The sequence below is a fragment of the Xiphophorus couchianus genome, chromosome 14 (assembly GCF_001444195.1).
Source record: "Xiphophorus couchianus chromosome 14, X_couchianus-1.0, whole genome shotgun sequence".
NCBI classification, from domain to species: Eukaryota; Metazoa; Chordata; class Actinopteri; order Cyprinodontiformes; family Poeciliidae; genus Xiphophorus; species Xiphophorus couchianus.
Window position 1 is genome coordinate 9622973 of NC_040241.1, and position 12117 is coordinate 9635089.

The 12117-nt window shown below is 39.0% G+C and overlaps 2 protein-coding genes across 4 annotated transcripts; one reads left to right on the forward strand and one right to left on the reverse strand.

The window, feature by feature from the left end:
- Positions 1 to 398: 398 nt before the first annotated feature.
- Positions 399 to 5626, reverse strand: haus3 (HAUS augmin-like complex, subunit 3). Of its 3 annotated transcripts, none has more exons than XM_028039298.1 (6): positions 5490 to 5626; positions 3609 to 4622; positions 3291 to 3500; positions 2449 to 2681; positions 1762 to 1996; positions 399 to 817 (listed from the first exon to the last, which is right to left on the reverse strand). In XM_028039298.1, exons 2-6 carry the CDS (start codon positions 4602 to 4604, stop codon positions 593 to 595), a joined length of 1899 nt encoding a protein of 632 aa, XP_027895099.1. In that variant the 5' UTR covers positions 4605 to 4622; positions 5490 to 5626; the 3' UTR covers positions 399 to 592. The 3 variants fall into 3 exon arrangements, with proteins under 3 accessions (XP_027895099.1, XP_027895098.1, XP_027895097.1); XM_028039297.1 differs by having other exon boundaries at positions 1711 to 1996; XM_028039296.1 differs by lacking the exon at positions 5490 to 5626 and having other exon boundaries at positions 1711 to 1996; positions 3609 to 4634.
- LOC114158000 (prostaglandin reductase 1-like) lies at positions 5626 to 11379 on the forward strand. Its single transcript, XM_028039299.1, has 9 exons — positions 5626 to 5751; positions 5932 to 6053; positions 6166 to 6211; positions 6317 to 6376; positions 8387 to 8554; positions 9207 to 9480; positions 9567 to 9672; positions 10798 to 10916; positions 11003 to 11379. The coding sequence occupies exons 2-9, from the start codon at positions 5948 to 5950 to the stop codon at positions 11111 to 11113; spliced, it is 990 nt and encodes a 329-aa protein (XP_027895100.1). The 5' UTR covers positions 5626 to 5751; positions 5932 to 5947; the 3' UTR covers positions 11114 to 11379.
- The last annotated feature ends 738 nt before the right edge of the window (positions 11380 to 12117 follow it).

Here is a 12117-nt window from a genome sequence, read left to right on the forward strand (position 1 = left end):
CTGACTGACTTTGCCTGCAACTGGTGGAAGAGTGCAGATTGCACCTGCGCTGATCCTCGGCCCGTAGAGCTGCCAGGATCTTCAGGGCTGCCTGGGAGAGTGGACCAGCGTACAACCTGCCGCTCGACTGCTCCATCTCCTCCCTAACACAGTGTCTGCTTCCTGTTGGTCTCTGGCTCTAGCTTTTACAGAGTAAAAAGGACAAGAAATACATTTCAGTGCTGCACAGACCTGAAATCTAAAGTAAAATTTCACAGAGATCTAAAAAAAAAAAATAATATGTGGGAACAAAATTACAATAATAAAACTCCATGTTGATTCAACTGAACTTTATTTAACAGATAAACACAAACAAGTAGAATAGGATAACAGGAAGATATGAATATGAAACAAAGTTGTTTTTTTTAGAAATACCGCAATACTTAAACAGAACTGCTCAATTTCCCCAAACTAATCATTATTGCCTTCACAAAACAACAGTGGTTCAAACTTCCAATAGATTCATCTCTATCGTCCAAAAGAGTAATAAGTCCTTATTGTCATAGCAGGAACAGAAGAGGAGCTGAGACGGCTGGAAGAGGTCCTCATGGTTTCACTGGTCTCCTCTGTTTGGTATCTTGTTCTCCAGATCTTCCACTACTTTCTGCAGAAGTCGTGTGTCCAAGTGGAAGAAGATGTACAATTCCCTTTCCCGCCGGAGCAGGGGATTGCGTTCTAGCTGAGAGCGCTTTGCTTTGACTTCTCCCAGGATTTCCTGCATCACTTGTTGTAGATTCTTCAACTGAGAATCAACTTCTACAAGTTTCAGTGTCAGTTCCTGTCGAGGGGGAGGAGAGCCATATGAGAAAGTAAAAGTAAATAAGGATCAATCTAATCAAACTATTAAAAAAAATTGTTTTAGGTTTTTCACAAGTATTTTTCTAAACAAATGTTACACATTCACCACATTACATGGGCTGTTAACTGGGTAAGAGCTATTATTTTATTTGAAAACACACACAAAAAAAGTTTGAAAGTGTTTTTCTAACTGCAAGTTTTCTACACACATCTTAGTTCCTGTGTGTTCTTCATCCAAAAGGCAGCCTGATGGGAACCTGTCCATGACTTGGCAGAAAATACTCTAAATGCAGCTCAGTAACACATGCCAACAAAACTGATGACTCACCACTACTAAGCAACACAATGTCCACGTTTCAAGGATGTTTGTTATCTACAAGTAGGACAAACTAAAATCTTTTTGACATATATCTGCAATGTTCTCTCGCCCCATTACAGTCATTGCAAAGTTGGTCCAGTCAATAAAAAGATGATCACTTATTCAAGCTATAGTACTACTACATACTGGCAAACAAGACTGTGCTAAATTTTAATTACTGTTTAATTAACTAGTTAGTCATAACCAAACAATGATTCTAGGGGCAAATAAAGAGTTCCTTCTTCCTCAGTAAAGTAATTAATTATACCGATTAATTCAGAAACTTGGTTATATGTTTAACAGAAATAACACAGATTTTCTCTAGAGACTCCCTTACTATGCAGAACTTTATAACCCAAAGTGTGACACTGCATCACACAGGTGCCAATAAAAAGAATGGTGCTCCCAGCTTCCCTCACCCAGAGTGACCGATGATTGTAAAATGAACAGACTCACGTTAAGAGCTGGGAATAAAGCATGGCAGATCAAGAGAAGTGAAAAAGAAAAACACCCACCTGTGCATTGGGACAAAAGGAGTCCTGGTCTGCAGTGGCCGTTGGACATACCTGCGGGCCTAAGAGCAACTGCTGAAGTTCAGTGTATGTGGCCCTGTGGAGCGCTTCGCAGTCGCTGTACAGACGAGCGGCTATGTAGTGCTGTTCACGGCGGGCACCAGCTACTGAGTCTCGGCTCAACTGAATGTTGGTCCTTAGGTTTTGGGCTGCTTGATCCAAACCTTCATACGTTTGAAATGGCTCTGATCGACCGCGGTCTGACTCACGGTCAAGAATCTGAAGAAGTCTGAGAAGAAAAACCAACATACAAGCATGAGACATCATTTGTTAAAAGGCAAGTTGTGGTTAGCAAGGAAAATCTGTAGTTGTAGCAGCACAGAAGTGCACAAGCTCGTATCAAACATGTTATCAAATGGTTATTTTTATATCTACCAGAAGATGTGACCTAAAGAACAAAACTAAGTGATACACATACAAGCAAAATCCTGACATTTGAAACAAAAATTCCTGCTTAAAAGATGTTCTAAAGCAAATGTCAAAGACAGAGACAGTAATCCACTCCTGAGGCAAAGATTAGAAAATAAAACACATTTTTTGCTTAGTTTTGCTGAAATTCTGCAAGGTTTTTTCAATGTTGTTTAATCCCGTCCAGTGTAGCAAGTGAAGACTGACGTATCCACACTATATTTCAAACTCTGGCTACCGATCCTTTTCTCCCTCAAACTGAAAAAGTCTTACCTGCATAAGGCAACATCCTGGGAGCTGATGAATGGGTTGGGTCTCGGGTTGATAGCCAGGCCTGGGTGAGCCAAGGACTCTATTCTCAGAGATGCTGCCTTGTATTCCTCTGACAGTCTGCTATCAATTTCCATCAGTTGATTCTGGCAGCACTTCCACCTTCTCAACTCCAGCTCATGAGCCAAGAGGAGCAAGTCAAAGGACACTTTCTGACGAAGTAAATAGTCACGCACCTACGCGATGAGATTGATGTTAGTCAGTTATTAAATTGTGAAGCACATTTCTAGTGTCACAAAATAGCAGAGCTTCAATTTATTTTGACAGGAAAGTTGATGATACAGTAGATAACATATGGCTAAATATGAGACAAAGCTTTCAGAACACCTGTTAGGTACTGCACAAAGACTTTCAGAATGCAGTGAAGGTCCACCTTCCGGCAGGACAAAGACTCTAAACATGCAACCAGAGTTAAAATCGAAAAGCTTAGATCAAAGCACATTTAATCTACCAGATCTAGATATCAATATAATTGAGACTAAGTTGCCAGACTTGAAAACTGATGTTCAGAGATACTCTCTATCCAATGAAGAGTGGAACTGTTTTTGCAGAAAAAAACAAAGACTTAAATTTCCAGATGTGAAAAGTTGGTAGAGATCTACTCCAAAGCATTTGAAGTGGAGCAAAAAGTGGGTCTAGAAAATTTTAACACAACATACAATTGTTTGATCCTTGGCCCACAAACGGATTACCAAGCATCGCATGAATCCTAATATGGTATTTCAGAGTATACTGACCCTCCCAAAGTGCTAAATAATGTGAAATCAGTATATTAAGCGACTCACCTGATCCTGCCTAGAAATGTAGTAGTTTTGCCTGGCAAGTTGCAATGTTAGGTCTCCCCTCACCACAGGAACATTCAGCAGCCTGGCCGACTCTCTGAGAGCAGAAGGTACCGGTCCATTAAGCAGCGCTTCCATCTCAGCCTCCACAGCTTGCAGCTCTTTCTTAGTAACGACATCACGCATATGCAGGGAGGAAGAGGTTGAAATGCTCTACGAGGATGACAATAACAGACACAAAGGTAAGTTTAAAAGACAAATCGGGATCAACAACTCTTTAGTATTCATTTGTTCACAGCACATCGCATTAATTTATTTTACCTTTGTATGACGAGCCTTTTCTGAGAGCCAGTCCAAGCCAGCCTTGACAGCCTTCTCTTCTGCCAAAGCCTGCATCAGCTGGTGCTCAGCCACAATATGCGACCACTGAAGTCGGGCCATTTCTGTCCTCCTGTGCTCAACCACACGACTTCCACTTTTACAATCAGTATTCTTCTCCTTTTCATCTTCATAAGAGCTGAGGTCAAGGACCTGGAAGTGCTCAGAACATGATGTCTCGACAATGTCCGATATGCCATGAAAAAAATGCTTCTGAGTGAAGGCAGTGAGAGTTTTTGTGTTGAGCTCCTCCTGATTTAAGTAGGGATCCAAAGACAGCTGAGAGAGGAGAACTTTTGGCTTTTGGGAAATGGAGGGCTTTAACTGGTCTGCTTTTTGTCTAGCTTCTGGCTGAGGGAGGAACGATCCAAGCCTGCCAACCTCATCTGTTAGGTTTTGCAACACTGCGTTGGTGTCAGCATTCTCTGCTCCAATCAACGCAATAGCTTCCTTAAGCTTGCATGCAGCACTGTCCAGCTCAGTACCAAGTTGCAAGTCAACATCCGCATGGGATGTGGCTGCTACCTGCAGCTTGTTGTAGCGCCGCTGCTTTAACTCCTTCTCTTTACACAGTGCCTGGATTTCTGCCTCCAAATCTTCTATAGCCAAATCCCCCTCCACCACAAACACAGAGGACGAAGAACGATGTCCCAAGATGTTTGTGCTGCTCCCATCAGAAGGCCCTATGGTTTTGAGAACCTCCGCCAGGGATGTTTCATCCAGGATATGTTTGCCAGACTTCTGCAACTCCTGAAATGCAACTGCCTCCTCTGTGGTCAGGACGTTCCTTTGGTTGAGGGTGCGACAGACGAAGCGCAAGAAATGAAGGTTCTCCGGGGCGCAGTCGAACAGCCAATCAAACTCTGAAGCCTGCAGTGAAGCTGCACCAGGATATGCCAGACGGCCCATGGCCTCCACAAACTGGGCACCGTTTAACATGTTTAACCTTACACTGTGCTGCTCAGTCATCCAGCAGCACAATGCGTAACAAGAATAATGACAGTCAGAAGAGACATTGAAATAAATAAATGTATTAATGACCTTTTGAATTTAGTTTAAGCACATGTTTATTAAAGATTAAATTAAGCTGATCAAGCAAAAGATGGCCAATTTCCATCTGTAGCCCACTGACTATAAAGTATCTCCAAATTTTACATTCACTGTCTACGAAAGTTAAGTTCATGCTAAGTATTACTTTTGACTCTTTCAACTGTTTAATTATGACCACCTAAGTAGGTCACTAAAAATATTAAAATACATGATTTTACATCCAATGATAATTAGCGGGTCTGATACTTTTGTAGAAAAAAATATAATTGAAACTTCATAGATGCAAAGGCCAGTTAAGTCTGTCAGAGGTATAGAAAAATGAAAATTTAGGCTAAGTTAGTGCGTCTTTGTATGTACTTCATTTGATATTATCGGTATCATGGCGATAAGATGTGTAAATGTCATAGAATCAACTAGTCATCATTACATTAACACAACACGGCCAAACTGCTGTTCACATGACGCAGTCGATTAAAACTCTGTGTTAGCACAAATACTGACGTCAAAGCATGCATAATACTCCAAACGAAACATTTAAACATCAAATTATTATACATTAGGTGTCACGAACAATAAACGTACCACCATTTATGCTAAAATGAAAGGTCGTAATGCCGAGTTTAATGAAGAGTTTAGCAACAAACATTGGCAACTAGCTGGAAAGCTACAAAAAGATAGCTGTAGCGCGTGAGTCTGTAGGTGACTTGAACGTATTGCTAGCTTGACAGGAATAATGAGTTTAAAACTTTGGTTTTGTTTGAACTCAATACTTACAGTTCGACTCCAAATGATCCAATTTTATTCGTTAAAAGTTTCAACGGAAGCCTTCCTCGCGCCAACTTTCCAAACTGAGCGTCTTGACGTTTTGCGTCATACGTAAAAGGCTGACCTGCTTATTCAACCAATCACAGTTGCGTGGGGGGAAAGCTCGTGTTCCGCCCACTGCTGCAAATAAATACAGGTACTAACTGACTTAACTCACAACCTCTGCTTATTTAGCAGCACTTCTGTGAGACTATATCTACTAATACTACTGGTAAGTCTGTAAAAACACTAAAACAAGTACAGCGAAGTGTTTTTGTTTTTGCACCTATCTCAGTTTTTATTCTGTTAACTGAACACGATTTTTATAATCCTTTTGAGTTTTTCATTTTTAACCAGGCAATAAATTACAACTGCTTTCCTGTGATCCTGTCTGTTTGATCTCTCTCCGCAGCCCTGAGTAAGTCACCATGGTTCAGGCTAAGTCATGGGTCATGGTCAAGCATTTCGATGGCTTCCCAAAGAACAGCGACTTCCAGCTCAAGGTGGAGGAGCTACCGGAACCTAAAAACGGAGGCAAGAATAGATCCCTCATTCTGTTTCTGCAGGACTGAAGAACAGCTAAAAGTTATTTGTCTCTAATGTTGCTTATTCTAATAAAATGTGATCCATCTTGGTTTTGTTACAGAGGTGCTGATAGAAGCAGTATTTCTCAGTGTGGATCCATACATGAGGTACCATGACATGCATCCAGATTTGACAATATTACCAGTTATTACTAAATCGCCTCAGAATAATTTAATTATCATGCATTAAGTCTGTATTTCTCTTTTATTCAGACCTTTCAGCAAACTCTACATGAAGGAAGGGGATGTTATGATCGGAACTCAAGTGGCAAAGTAAGGAAAACTTTCTTAGATGCAGAAAAGGCCCTTTGTTGACAGATTTCAAATGTGTACATAAAAGAACTTTAAATTATGTTCACTTCCTATTTCAAGAATAGAATTAGTTTTCTACATCCTATATATACAAAGTTTTTGATTCATGAACAGTAGGTATATTGTTCAGTAATGCCAGTAAATGTTCCACATTTTGTCACCCTGCAAGAGTTTTGCTTTTAGCAAATTAAAGTCTTTGCTTTCTCAGAGGATTTTAAGGACTGTGTTACTGAAATATTCTTTGTCTTTCTCTTGAATGCTTTTATATATTACAAAAAGATATTTCTATTTATAAATCTACACCTGTTCCGAATGAACGCTTTGAACTTTCCACTTATGGTGCTTAACATGTGTAACCATGGTTGTTATCAAGTGAAGGAGGAGCAACTCGTAGTAGAGTCCTTTGTTTGCAAGCCATTAAGTGTAGCAGCATGATTTATGTGAAGGGGCATTGCCTCGTATAAAAACAATATAACCTTAGTGCATGCTGCGGACTTATTCAAGTAGTAGCAAATTTATTCTATTCTCATCCATCTTGAAAAAAAAAAAGTTAAGTCAGCTAATTTCCAGCAGAGTCTAGCTAGTACTGGATTTACACATTTTTAGAAAAATATTTCGATGATATTGCAGTTTTTATATTTATAGAAGTGTTTATATTCCATGCTGCTATAATTTAAGTTATACATTTAAAAGAAATAAAAGTTGGTTATTACATTTCTCAACTTTTTAGGAAGCTGAACATAGTTTTCTATTCTTGGTAGACAGTTTATTACCATGACATGCTTTTTAATTTAACGCTATCCAGCCTTGTAATCTGTAAAACAATAACTACTCACACAGAAGAACATATCAGGGAATCTGTTCCATCTGTTATAGAATTATATTGATTGACCTTTAATACAGATTAAGTCAACAATTCATAATTCCCTTCTCTTTCTTGGAAATACTACTTCTATAGGTTTCCTCTGTACAACAGTGGACATAGAAAGTGTGTACACCTCTGTGAAAATGTCAAATAAGATAAGTGACTTCAAAACATAAAAAGACCTACATTCTGGACAAATAAATCTGTTATGGGAGGCAAATAATAAATCAATAAAGCGTGCAATAAATTTGCACACACCTAAACTAATATGTACCCTGCTGAAGCACCGTCTCATTCAATTCCAGCATTCAGTCTTTTTTGGTAAGTAAGAGTCTATCAATACCCCACATCTTGACTTACCAGTACTTGATCACTCTACCTTAAAAAAAGTTGTTTGAGTGCAGTCAGATTGTGTGGGCCTCTAATTTCCACAACCATATTCAGGTGAATCTGTGGATTTTCCGTTGGATTTACATCAGCTCTCTGGCTTGAAGATAAATAACCCCATGAGCGTCACGCTGCCACCACCATATTTCAGTGTTGTTGCTTTTTTTGTGTCAAACTTCCCTTTTTAGAATCGCGACCCAAAACTTGATGACATGGCTGCACGTATAGAGGCCATTATTTCTTGATGCAGACATCTAGGGGTCACCTCTGAATAAAAGCAACAAGTGGCACGAAATCCTTTTGATCATTTGTAACCAAACAGCTGTAGAGTATCCTCCAGATGAATAGTGTCAGACCTTTTTCATTACTGCGTGTTGGTTCAGTCTGTTTATTCCTTACTCTATTTTTGACTAATAAAAATGTACCCCATCAACTCAAACACACTCCCAACATAGTATAGCTAGTACTGAATTGAACTAAGTTGTAGTTTTAAATTGTATAATGTGAATAGATCTCAAGTCACTATCCAATAACTGCTGGTTACTGTTATTTGTAGATTAAGAATCTTAAGGTACTACACAGTTTTTCTGTTTTAAAAGTTTTTAAAATGTGTCAAACACATCACATTAGTTGGCTCCACACTGAGTGAAGTTGCTTGCTAGAAAGCTGAATTGTTTTTTTTTAAAATGTTTTTTCTTTTCTTTTTCATTTTTGCATAGGGTGATCCAAAGTAAAAACTCAGCATTTCCTGTGGGAAGTCACGTTGTGAGTAGCTGTGGATGGAAAACTCACGCCATCAGTGATGGGAAGGACCTCACTCTCCTCATGGCTGACTGGCCCAAAAACGTGCCAATGTCGCTGGCTGTGGGTGCCATTGGCATGCCTGGGTAAGATGGGTGTTGGCTTCATTACATTTGTTTTAAGGTAAACGGGTACAATGGAGTTACTTGATCAGACTGCCAGGATTATAGTATTATAATGGTATACTAGAGTTCCACCATTCAGACTTTGCCTGGCCGACACTGATTTTTGGCTGATTCTGATCCAAACATGTGCCTCTCACCTTAATCTGTTTCGTAAACTTAAAAACAGTCATCAGAGTGCGTGCTGTTGGTGGATGTGTTTACATACCAAAAATGTTGGATGTTCTTAGTTTGCTGTTTAATAAAAAAAAGCATTTAAAAGGCTTGAGCCAGCTGAGGGAAATTGAGCAATTCAGATCCCTGACTGATTGACTTGTGCATCTTTATTATACTAGTGTAGCAAAGTATTCAGCTGTGGCTGACATAAAGACATAAAATAGAAGTTTCATTTTCAAATGGATAGTGATGCATTAAAGCTTTACGTTCAGGGAGTACAATTATCATAAGTTCTAAAAACGAATAAGGAAATAGATTATGTAATCTGCAACGGTTGATTCCAGCAAAAGAGAACACTGTAGAGGTTAATGACTAACTTTGTTATGAAAAATAAATAAATAAATTACAAGCTTCTATGCGTATCAGGAAAAACTGTTTCCCCATTCCCTCCTGTCTGCAGACTGACGGCGCTGTACGGCGTTGAAGCCGTTTTGAAAGTGCAAAAAGGCGAGACTCTGCTGGTGAACGCTGCAGCCGGAGCTGTGGGCACCGTGGTGGGACAGATCGGCAAGATCCATGGCTGCAAGGTGGTGGGTTCGGCCGGTTCAGACGCCAAAGTGGCTTACCTGAAAGAGCTGGGCTTTGACGAGGCTTTCAACTACAAAACTGTTCCTTCCCTAGAGGAGGCGCTGAAGAAGGCTGCTCCTGAAGGATATGACTGCTTCTTTGAAAATGTAAGCTGGTATAGCTCCAAATGTCTTTGAACTCCTCCTGTTTGAAATCTTGTTTCTAACTTGTTGTGGTTTTGTCGTACGTTTAGGTTGGGGGTCAGTTTTCAACATTTGCCCTGCAGCAGATGAAGGAGTTTGGTAGAATAGCTGTGTGCGGAGGTATCTCCACGTACCACGACTCTGCGTTCCAAACAGGTGTGTCCCTGTAAAAACTTCAAAAATATTCATACCCTTTTAAAGCTTTTTGTTTTTGTCTTAAATCTACCCTAAACTTTAGTGTGTTTTATTGGAATTTGATTAAACAGAGCAACAAAAAGCAGTGAATAAAAGATAACAAAACTGGTGTATATTTTTCAAATTGTTTAAAAAAAACACTTAAGTGTGAAGTTCATAAGTATTCGGACCTTTGACTCTGATACTTCTGAATAAAATTCTGTGAAAACAACAGGATCTTTCAAAGCCTTAGGGGTTTGATTAGTGAACAACCAGGATCATGACGACCAAGGATCACAACAGACCAGAATAAGATGTTTCAATTGCAGATTACCACAAGCCATGTACAGTCCTGGATAGAAACATGTTACAAATTTGACTTTTTTAGCTCAAAGTTCCAGATTTTTTTTTTTCTCCAACCAGATTTCGTTAGCAATAGATGGATTTTGATGGAGGTCTTTTTACCTTTCACTTTTCTGCCATTCTAATATGTTTAGATAGAAACATATCTAAACATATGTCATTTTTATGTCATATGTAAATCCCATTCACCTATATTTTACAAAATGGTAAATAAAAACGTTTTCAAAGTAACTTGACAGAGTTTAGTCGTAATTCCAAACGAGAAGTTGTGGCTACGCTTGAAAACTGGTGTTCTCTCGTGTTTCAGTATCACCTAGGTTGGGCTATTTTTGCAAAGAAAAATGAGCTGAATATTTCTGCTCTGGATATCCAAAGCTAGAAGAGACGTTTCCCTAAAACACTTATAAGTACACTGGTAGTGAAAGCTGGTCATAGCAGTGACTCAAGGTGCTGAATATAAATAAACGCCAAATTTTTATTTACGAAAATCTTCAAAAATGTTACTATTTCCTTTCATGCCACAGTTAATTATACTCACACATTTCAATAAGACATGTCAAAGTTTGTGGTTGTAATGTACCAAAATGTGAATTTTTTTTTTTAAACGTATTACGTTTTTCAAAATGTTGACATACTTTGTACACTAGAGGGCGACCTGGACTTGCTAAAGTTCAACAAAAGCTGTGTATTATGCAGAATCCAGCTCTTGTTTCAGCTTTATAATGTTGGATATATCTTTCCCAGGGCCATACCCTCTAACCACCATAAACTGGAAGCAGGTTAAGATAGAAGGCTTCATGCAAAGTAGGTGGCAGAGCGACCATCCCCAGGGCCTTAAGAAACTGATGGGGTGGTACAAAGAGGTATTATTGCTTTTCGCTTTTTCCCGTGAATATTTAAGCCACGTCTCCTTCCATGTGAGCGTAATGTCTGCGTTGTGGCCCTGCAGGGGAAGCTGAAGAGTCGGGAGCACGTCACCAAAGGCTTTGAAAACATGCCAGCTGCTTTCATGGGGATGCTGCAGGGAGAAAACATCGGCAAGGCTATCGTCACTGTTTGATGCCTCACCAAGGGAGTGACCTTCTTACAGAACACACTCGCAGTTTGACAGAGCAATAATAATTATTTATGATTACCCCAGAAATAAAATAACTACAAACATCAGGCTATTAGTCATTAATTATTTTTAAAATGTGAAAAATCTTCTTATATTCTTGTGCCTTTATGTGCAGTGTGAATGTTATGTCGCTGCACTGACATAATAATTACTCAATATGTATTCACTGCGAGGTTTTGTATTGATTAATAAATGTTTTTTTTCCAGCAGAATGTCCTGTGTTTAATAACTTTCTTCAGTGTCTGAATTGATGTAAAATACTGTCAGGGGCAGGTGCCTGAAATATTTGCATGAGCTCAGTTACGCTTTCGTTGCCAACGGCTACCTTTTGTTTGAACAGCAAAAAAGACTGCACATTTGAATTTCATTGGATTGGGGAGATGCTGAGGATCAGGTTCAGCGAAAACACGGGTTGTCCTTCAGGATTGATGTGGATATAAAATTATCTCTCAAGGCCTCAGGTCCAATCAGTTTTGTGCATTTGTTTTTTTTTTTCAATTACAAATTATTTTAACTCCCCTGCATTTAAACAAATACATTATAGGGGAATACTATATTTTGTCAGTACATTATTTAAAAAATAAAAATCCAAAGTGTGCAAGATTTGCTTCTGAATGCCAAAAATATTGAATTTTTTGGTATTCACATCCTTTGAAAATGGATGTGAACACCATTTTCACATCCATGTAACATTTTTTTTGTTGAAATGTTACACATAACACCCTTGTTTTGGGGTTTTCTAAAAAAAAATAAAAAATAAAAAAAGTCCCAAAAAGTCACTTCAGCCACTTTAAATAACTTGTTAAATAATTACAAAAAAAAGCTTTTTTGTTGTCTTATTGCTCTTTTGCTCCATGGTGTGGTTCTGATGGTCAACATGCCAATTGTTGGTGCTTTTAGAGGAGCAAATGGGTCAAAATGGGGAACTCCAACTGGTCTGTTTGGGC

What these genes read in the sequence shown, in the direction of transcription:
- haus3 (XM_028039296.1), bottom strand. Translation starts at nt 4,634, where the DNA reads ATGACTGAGCAGCACAGTGTAAGGTTAAACATGTTAAACGGTGCCCAG. An exon ending in CAGGATGTTGCCTTATGCAG is followed by an intron (nt 1,997 to 2,448) that starts GTAAGACTTTTT and finishes TTTTCTTCTCAG; the next exon opens with ACTTCTTCAGATTCTTGACC. An exon ending in CCTTTTGTCCCAATGCACAG is followed by an intron (nt 818 to 1,710) that starts GTGGGTGTTTTT and finishes CCCCCTCGACAG; the next exon opens with GAACTGACACTGAAACTTGT.
- LOC114158000 (XM_028039299.1), top strand. Translation starts at nt 5,948, where the DNA reads ATGGTTCAGGCTAAGTCATGGGTCATGGTCAAGCATTTCGATGGCTTC. An exon ending in GGTGCCATTGGCATGCCTGG is followed by an intron (nt 8,555 to 9,206) that starts GTAAGATGGGTG and finishes TCCTGTCTGCAG; the next exon opens with ACTGACGGCGCTGTACGGCG. An exon ending in ATGACTGCTTCTTTGAAAAT is followed by an intron (nt 9,481 to 9,566) that starts GTAAGCTGGTAT and finishes TCGTACGTTTAG; the next exon opens with GTTGGGGGTCAGTTTTCAAC.